Genomic DNA, 9,497 nt, shown 5'->3' with positions numbered 1-9,497 from the left:
CTACATGACTTGTTTGCATCGGTTTTTCGCCCTCCCAAGGGGATCACACTGTCAGAAAGGACACGATCCAGCCTGGGAGCAGGTGGTGGGTCCATAATTGATGTGGATCAGGTGAGGGAACACCTTGAGAATCTAAACATTTACAAGTCTGCGGGCCCTGACAGAATGCACTTGTGAGTCTTGAAAGAGCTGGCAGAAATTATTGCACCCCACCCTTGGCAAAGATATTTGAAAATTCGTGGTGCTTGGGTGAGGTCCTGGAAGACTGGAAAAGGGCCAATGTAGTCCCTATCTTCAAGAGAGGGAGGAGGGATGACCCGGGGAATTATAGACCAATCAGTCTGACAGTCACCCCTGGAAAAATCCTAGAGATAATTGTCAAAGGATCCATCAACACCAGACTAACAGAAGGCAATGTTCTGAAGGCCAGCCAACATGGCTTTGTGACTGGTAGGGCTTGCCTGACCAACTTCATCTCCTTCTATGATCAGGTGACATAAACCCTGGACAAAGGAGACAACGTGGATGTCATATATCTGGATTTCAAGAAAGCCTTTGACCTAGTTCCCCATGATAGCCTCATGGCTAAGCTGGGGAACTGTGGCCTTGATCATCTTACAGTCTGATGGCTAGGTAACTGGCTACAGGGTCGGACCTGAAGAGTACTAGTTGACGGGACCAAATCAACGTGGTGCAGGGTAGGCAGTGGAGTCCTTCAGGGCTTGGTTCTTAGGCCAGTACTATTTAACATCTTCATTAATGATCTGGAGTCAGGAGTCAGATGCGAACTGGCCAAGTTCACAGATACTACCAAATTATGGGGAAGGGCGGTCACACTGCAAGACAGGCTGAAGATACAAGCCGATTTGGACATGCTGTCAAGATGAGCCGACCAATACTTGATGGCCTTCAATGTAGAGAAGTGTAAGGTGCTGCACCCTCGGTAGGAAGAAACCTCAACACACTTACAGGCTTGGCAGTGCTATGCTCACTAGCACCACGACCGAAAGGGACCTGGGGGGTCTTGATTGACCACAAGATGAATATGAACCACCAATGTGATGTTGTGGCTGGCAAAGCAAACCAAACTCTGGCGTGCATCTACCGATGCATCCCAAGCAAAACCAGGGACGTCATCCTCCCGCTTTACTTGGATTTGGTAAAGCTGCAGCGCGAGTACTGTGTCCAGTTTTGGGCCCCCCACTTCAGGAGGGATATGGAAAAGCTTGGGAGAGTCCAGAGGAGAGCCACTTGTATGAGCCAATGCCTGGAGGGCAGGCTGTACAAAGAGAGGCTGAGGGATTTGGGACTCTTCAGTCTGAAAAAGAGAAGGTTTAGGGGTGACTTGGTAGCAGCCTACAATTATATAGGAGGGGTTCACCAGGACCGATGAGAACAGCTGTTTACCAGAGCTCCCCAAGGGATAACAAGGTCTAATGGACACAAACTCCAGGAAGGCTGATTTAGACTAGACATAAGGAAAAAGTTGTTTACAGTGCATGTGTCCACAGTCTGGAACAGACTCCCCCCAGAGGTGGTGCAAGCACCTACTCTGTATTCTTTCATAAAAGTCTGGATATTTTTCTTGCTGGGATCACTTGATCCCAGCTGACTTTCTGCCTATGACGGGGGGAGGGGCAGCTGGACTCGATGATCTCACGAGGTCCCTTCCAGCCCCTAATGTCTATGAAGTCTGTGAATTCTACTATTTCTGTCAGTATGAGGTCCATTGTCCATTGTTCAGCTATATGGCAGGGCTTAGGTACAATCCCTCCCTCAGCTTGTAATTCCCTGTGCCACCTATGTGTGAAGTACTGTTCATTGGATTTGACTCTAAATGCTTGCACAGTAGGGTTTTTAATATTTTGGTGTATTTTTGCTATAGTAGAGCCTAGTAGTTCTAACTGGGGAATCAGGATCCCTTGTGCTAGGCACTGTATGCGCACAAAATAAAAAAGACTTTGCAAACTATATATTCTCTACTTTTAAACATATTCACTGTTGCAGCTGCTAGTACTGCCTCTGGAAGACCATGCTGCACCTTAACCTAATTAAACAAATAATTATGGTCGGTACTAAATTTCATTTTGTAGCCTGCTGTGACTTGCTAAGATTATATTTCCTTTTTCTGTCTGCACAGAATACAAAACAATAGAGCCAAATACATCAGAAGGGAAGGGACATGGTATAGCAACATCATCTTAATCAAACAGGAAACTATTGGCATGAAGGCACACTGGGGCAGCGCTCATAGGATTCATGCTTATAATATGCTTGCTTGGAGACAAGTGTGATGGGCTAGCTGGCAGTGACTTAGCCCAGGGGTTTTGAAAGGGTAAAAGATGATTGGAGGGCTTGGAATTCCCTTGCCTCACCAATCAGGCCCCAGAGACTCACCCTCCATGTCTCCATTGGCCCCTTGGGTCACCTGGAGCAGGATAAAAGGGGCAGTGCAGCTGACTCAGGAGAGACCAGCGAGGGATCACAAGGAAGGAGTTTCAAAGAGCTGGCAAAGAGCTGAGCCAGCGGGGTGGGAGCAGTTGCTCCAGAAGAGCCTGAAGAAGTGGGAGTTGCAGGCAGCAGTTGGACCCTCAGCACCATGGTGTGCAGCCGGCATGACAGCCTCCTCGCTGGGCTCCAAGATCCCCTACGAGAGGCTGTGGCCAGCAGGGGAGACTCCTGAGATCCAGCAAGGATCTGAGCAGTGACCTGAGAGGTTCCCAGCTCTACTTCCAGCTCCTCCAATCAGAGGCCAGGTAGCTTGATGTGAGGCTGGGGCTCCTGGACGGTCAAGACCCCTAGCAGCTTATTATTCTTCCTAGTACTGGTGGCTGTGTGGTAGAGTTTCTGCCCACTATGTGGGAGATCCAAGTTCAAGTTCTAGTTGGGTTGAGTGAAGTGATGGGGAAAAATTTTTGTTGCAGTGGAAAGGGGTCATTGTGTTTTCCCTCTATTCCCCCTCTCCAGGTACCTAGGCCCTATATTCCTTGTTATTTGACATTTTGTATTTTGTGCCGTTTATATTTCGCCAACCAGTATTGTTTGTTCTGCTGTTTGTGTTTTATATTTTGTTAACCCTGTCTTTTGTCAACTGGATGAATATGTCTACGATTGTAAGTGTCTAGCCTTTGTTGAATCCTGCCTCCTTGGGGCATTGTAGTGTCCCCTGGTTTATACCTGTTATGTTCCCTCTACTGTTCTCTCATTAAAAGGTATATGGTTAAGGCCCCATTGGTGATCTGGCTTGGCTCTATAGGGGGAGGAGGGTCCCTACACCTCCCACAGTGCTTGTGCACCTGCTCTGATCCCTTCAATTGGAGAGGGGGTACCTTTTGGAGTACTGCCCAGGTTACACAAGCATGTGAAATCCAAGCCCTGCCTATAAACTGAAAATGTGTCTGAGCCAGTTAAAAAGTTTTAAAATCTATTTTATGAGCATAAAGTGTATAGGCCAGTGGTGGTCAACCTGCAGCCTGCATGCCAGATCCAGCCTGCAGAGTCATCTGGCCCATGAGTCTCGCTACAGATCTGGAAATTTGGCAGCAGGAGAGCAGTGTTGACTGCCACTCTCCTGCTGCCAAATTTCCAGATCCATGGGGAGTTCTACAGACCAGATGATGTGGCCATGTGTGCTAGATTGTGCCAGCGCATAGGCTTGCCCTTGGACGAATCTGGGCACACAGATTTGGGCCAGCATGTGGCCGGTTCCAGATGTGTGGGGTCAAGTTAGTGTGTGGGGCTGGATTTGGCACATGGGGCTTAACCACCATGACGGACTGCACCCAGAGGCTGATCCTAAAAACAGGATCTGGCCTGCAGACTGGCTCCATGCCTCTCACCCAGCCAGCAGGGCCAGATAGGTTGAGCACTCGTGGTACAGGCTTTTATGCAGATCAGGATAACGTAACCAGAAAAATATGACCCTTGTTTGTCTCTGCTCCATTTGGAGAGAAACAAGTATGATGGCTAAGTATGGACCTTGATGTGAAGAACTTCAGAGTTCTAATGTTGCCTCTGACTTGTTGCTTACAAAACAGTGAATTTCTATGCATCTTAGTCCTTGTTTCTGGAAAAAAAACAACTTTTTTTTCAAAGCAGTGTAAAATGGAGATTAGATATGAGGTCTCCTTTAGCTGGTAGAGCACAAGCTTTTTAGAGAGCTACAAATATTCTATCTAAGAAAAAGAAATTTCACTCAGAGAGGAGCCAAGGAACAGTGTTTAGATTTTCATGAAGGATTGGGAGAAGCAGGAGAAGAGGAATTATAAGTGAAATGATAGATCAATTGGGGACTGAAAAGCAATGAACAGTGTACCTAATAAGGTACAATAAAATGCTACTCCAAGGACTTAACAAGAGAACCCTGCACTCCATTTATACAAGTAATAGTTTATTTTGAAAACCAAGTGCATGGGAGTACTTGTAATTTCACTCTTTGTTAAATTTATAAGCTAGGCTGGAGCTTCAGATTTATTCAGCTTTGCAGTATTTCCCTTGTGCAAATTTTAGTCAGGCCTGGGAATATCCCTTCGCAGAGAGAGGCATTCTTAGGTCGCACAGATCTGCTGTTGGGGGTCCTACGTTAATTCTGTTCCTGCATCTAGTGAACTAAATTAGCCTGTGTTCCAACTCACTGATTTCAGGTTAAGAGAAAATCTTTTTGGAGGGGTAATCAGTACTAGTGTTCAGGATGCACTACATTATTTGAGGAACCAGCACAGATTGGCTCCAAACTATAAGGGCAGAATTGGCTTTTGCATCATGCCTCCTGAGCACGCTTGAGTACCCCTTGACCACAGGTAACGATATTGGTCCAGTATTGAGACTCTAGCATAGTAAAACAAGAAGGGAAGGACTGAAGTTGGGTTTGAGACAGCAAGATATCCAAAACTAGGGCTCTGATCCTCTAGCTTACATGTGTGTGGAATGTAAGCTTATGGGAATCAATGAAGCTACTCTGCTGTGTAAAGGTAGGCGTGCATTTAAATCTTTGAAAGATTTAGAGCTTTTGTTTGAAGATGTGTATATATGCTGCAAAAATAATGTATTACAATGAAAAACAGTAGTAACAAGAATGGCTCAGATAATGTTTCTGTACTAAGGATTTCTATATCTAAGCTACTGAGTTGAAATAGTCTCTAGTTTTTGTTTTTATTACCATATTTATCCAAAGCTAAGACAACTTTGAATTGAAGACAGCTGCCTAGTAATTAGATTCTATACATGGAAAATGATAAATTTGTCATAATTTCTATGTATGGAATCTATATTATTGGGGGGTTGTTTTAAATTCACTCCCTCCCACCCCCCGCTGTTGTGGGGAAAGCAGCAAATGGAGGTGATGGGCCAGACCTCTTTCCCCTGCCCTTGGCTTGCTCACTGCCACCTGTACAATTACCCCCTGCCTCTTACCTTCTATGGTGACTCTGGCTCTGGGGCAGTCAGCTGCAGTGGCTCTGGCCCAGTCTAGCTAGGCAGAAGCAGTGGTAGCAGCTCTGGGCCTGGTTGGGTAAGGCCAGAGAAGCCAGAGCCAGAACTGATGGTAAGTGGCAGTGGCGGGGGCGCAGAAAATCTCCTCTGTGCTACCCTCAAACTATGGGTCTTCCCCAGGTGCCCCCATCCCAACTGTATGGTCTCTCCTATGCTCCCCCCACTGGACATCCCCTTTTCCACCACAGAAGCTGGAGTCTGGGGATGAAACTGGAGCTGAGCTGCTGTCTGCCCCAGGCCTGTACTGGAATCTAAGATGAAGTTTTTTTCCCCCCTTGTTGATTGTGGGTGGGGTGGGGGGAATCTTGTCTTGGATTTGAGTAAATACAGTATTAACATAGGTAGTTTGGGAAAGGAAGAATAGAAGCAATAGAGAAAAATAATTTACAAAATGACAAACAAGTGCTTATAATATGCAAAGATCAATGTAAAAATTATACTTCTGTATTTTTATAAGAATTTTACTGGATTATCTAGTATTTCTGTTCTACCTTTCCTCTCCTGCTGTCACTCAAATATGGCTGCGCATTCAAACTTACCTTGTGTATGGTTTTAACACCAGAATTTGCAGAAACGTATATAAAGATAAAACCAATGTTCACCTGTAATCAGATGGTGCAGTTCTTACTTGTACTGGTGATTGTTTACTCATTTGAAGCAATAAGATTATTTTTATATTAGGATCCAGAGCTTTCAAGAAGGATTGGAGTGCCATTGTGCTAAGCACTACAAACACGTGGGCTAGGGACAGAAATTACAAATAAACCAGTACAAGTGATTAGAAACTGGCTCATATCTGTAATACAGCAGAAGTTCAGTGCATATAAACTGCTTTCAAATGGCCGAAACTGGTTTAAGATAAACCTGGATGGATGTAGTATCAGACCTAACTGATTTACATTAAATCAGTTTATTGAGCTTCTGTCCCAGATCCCCTCCAAATCCAAGTTAAGTAATGGTCCCCCAGCATCCCAGAATGCTTTGCACCTCACCTGAACCACCCTCCACCTCACAGGGTGGTTGGGCTAGTTTTGGCTCAAGCTGTCTGCTCCAGCTGAGCAGGCAGGTGTGCTCTAATGCCCTATGGCTTCTGGCCTGGGCAACTGCAGGCAAGTGGCTGCATTCCTAGAATCAAAAGCGAATGTCTGCTCACTTGCTTATTGGTTCAATCTATGCAGTTTTGACTAATCTGGAAAGATTGAATCAATTTAGCCTTGGGCCTTTTGACTGTCTATACTTAGGCATGATGACTAACAACCTCTTCCCTTAAGAATCTACATTTAAATAAACAAGATGGACAAAGAAGGAAGGGGAGATGGAGGTGACTTGAAAGAGAAAGCAACTTGTCTAAGGTCACATAAGAAATTATCATGAAATGAGAGGTAGAAGCAAAATGCTCTTTTATTCTAGTCGAGTCTTCTACCACACTACTACTTTAGTGTACTTGATCTGGTGTATGAACTCTACAGTCCAGCCATAAAAATACACTTCTAACAATTTAGATGTATACTGTATTTAGTAATACAGCCATATTCATGCCAAATTTAGATCTGTTAATGTGACCTTTATTTAATACTGAGAATTTAAGAATGAATCTCCATATGCTTAAAAGCAGATATTTATTTCTTCAATAAACTTTCGCTAATAAATTCTAATATAATAAAAGGCTTAGTGTGTGTGTGTGTGTGTGTGTGTGTGTGTGTGTGTGTGTCCATAATGCTTTTGGGCAACTGTGCATGTGCCGCCGAAAAGGCAGGCGGTGATTGGCTGCACATCCTGGGCTGCATGGGCCCAAGTTTGCATTGCTGCTGGAAAAGTTTGTAGCAGCAGCAAAAGCCCTGGCCACATGAGCAGCAGGGCTTCCCCCCATCTCCCTGCCTGATGGCAAAGTGGGGGATCACGGTGGTGGTGCCCCCCCACTGCCCTCCCCCGACACCCCCCAGAACAGGCAGCAGGGAGGGGGAGATGGTGAGCAGGGAGGGAGGCTGGGGAGGCTGGGGGTGGAGCAGGGCTAGGCCTGGAGTGACAGGGGGGCAATGGAGTGGGAGTGGGGTGGGGGGCATGGGGCCGGATGCAGAGCGGTGGGAGGAGGAGAGGCGGGCATGGGGCTGGACACAGGGCTCCATCCCCACCCGCCCCACTGTCGTTCTTGATGGATAATTTGCTAGTATCTTAGAATACTCAGAAGCCCTTGTCCTCCTTAAGGCCACCAAAACAAACCTGATGTTTCCAAGCCAAATCAATTTAAAGACATAATGAATAAAAAAAATGAGGAAAAGTTTTGAAGGAAGAGGGCAGATAAATTCTGAAAACAGAAAGGAAGGTGTTCACCATTGTGCACCAGCTTCTCTGTATCGTGTCAGCAACACAAAGCAGCTGTAAACCTCACTTAACCATTTTCTTCTTTATTTTTTTACATTACTGAACAATGCAAAGTAGCTGGCGTGTATTGGTGGGTCTAATATTAAAATATTTTGCTTCACTTTTCTGAGCTTCTCAGGCAAAAACATCTACCCTGAGGTGTGGTATGGCATCCAAATCCTAGGAAAATCATGCTTTTGGGATTTTTTTTTCTTTTTTTCAGACTTGTGAAGGTCATTGATTAATAAGGTTATAAAATAATGAAATCTGACTTCAACACTAACTAAGGAGAGGCTACTGCTGCACTATAATGTTGTAATTTGCTCAGTGCTTTGGATGATTAAATACATGATAAAGTGAATTTGGACAACAAAATTATTTCCAGACTTACCACACCATTTCACTTTCCAGTTACGATTAGCATCTACACCATGACAATGAAACTTTGAGTTCTTTGACCTTGTTTTTCTCCAAAATCGATCCTAGACATAATAAAAAAAAATACAAATGCTTGAATATATATTGATAAAACAGCTTTGTACACATAGCACATCATCCAGGTTAAAGAAGTTTGATACACTTTTTCACTCCTTAGAAGTCAATAATATTCACGTATCATGTTACAAAGTGATCGGATTATTATAGCATTTAAAGGAGACTTTCCATACAGTCATTTCACTTCTATCTTGACACGCTTTTAACAATGTTGGCAAAACAACTTACATCAGTCCAGCTAAAATGATATCCATCTACATTAAATACTGGCATGATATAGAAATACAACTGGTTTAGCATCCTTCTCATTGCAGGATCACTCTGATATGTCTTTATTGCCTAAAGTAGAAAAGAAAATACGAGCAGTTACTGTAATAAAAACAGTTCATAATCAGAATGTGATTGCTTAAGTCAGTGATTCTCAAACAGGGTGCTATGAGATCCTTTCAAGAGTGCTGCAGGGTGCCACACACAGTGCACAAACATAATTCACGAGATAAACCCAGATATTTCAAATAGGAATCCATAGTGTTAAAAACGTTATGACCTGCTGTGGTTTTTCTGAGTTCTTTGCAACAGAATAAGTGCTCTATTATTTTTCTACAGTGAAATCTGGCATCTTCTGAGGGGTGCCTCAAGTCTAACAAGAGATACTTTGAGTCGAATGAGGTTGAGAATCACTGGCTTAAGCCAATCATATGATTTTTTTGTCATTAAGCTAGACTAGTGGTCTGATTTTATTGAATCAAGGATATTTAGGTATAGTACACAACTATACTTGAATGAATGTTATCTGTACATAAATTAGATTAAAAGTTAGTAGTAAAGAATATATGTTCAAGAAAGACTTTTAAAAGGAAACTTTGTTGTTCATGTCCTATCTTCAGTTACTTTCAAACAGCCAAGAAAATATGAACCTGCTTACTTTAAACAGAGACAACTGTGCTACCCATGGGCAAGATGGATTGGTAAAGGAACTAAAAGGTAATGGGCCAGATTCTTCAATGCTGTAAGCAGTTTTACATCCCAAGGAAATGTATCTCTGGTATGGATCTCACTCACTAAAAGTGAGATCTGGGTGTATGAAAAGGGATACACATAAATAAAGGTAACACAAAATTAAATTAAATTAGAAATGAACAACACGAGTG

The 9,497-nt window shown here is 43.7% G+C and overlaps 1 protein-coding gene across 1 annotated transcript in view; it reads right to left on the bottom strand.

The window, feature by feature from the left end:
- Positions 1 to 9,497, bottom strand: part of CPA6 (carboxypeptidase A6) — a 150,577-nt gene that overhangs the window by 14,235 nt on the left and 126,845 nt on the right. The window contains exons 10-11 of the mRNA XM_025210220.1: positions 8,575 to 8,685; positions 8,243 to 8,333 (exon numbers count right to left, since the gene is read on the bottom strand). Coding sequence (XP_025066005.1) covers positions 8,243 to 8,333; positions 8,575 to 8,685 — 202 coding nt within the window. The remainder of the gene's footprint in view (positions 1 to 8,242; positions 8,334 to 8,574; positions 8,686 to 9,497) is intronic.

Source organism: Alligator sinensis, unplaced genomic scaffold, assembly GCF_000455745.1.
Source record: "Alligator sinensis unplaced genomic scaffold, ASM45574v1 scaffold1102_1, whole genome shotgun sequence".
NCBI classification, from domain to species: Eukaryota; Metazoa; Chordata; order Crocodylia; family Alligatoridae; genus Alligator; species Alligator sinensis.
The sequence above is the reverse complement of the archived record's forward strand: the minus strand, read 5'-3'. Positions and strand labels throughout refer to the sequence as shown.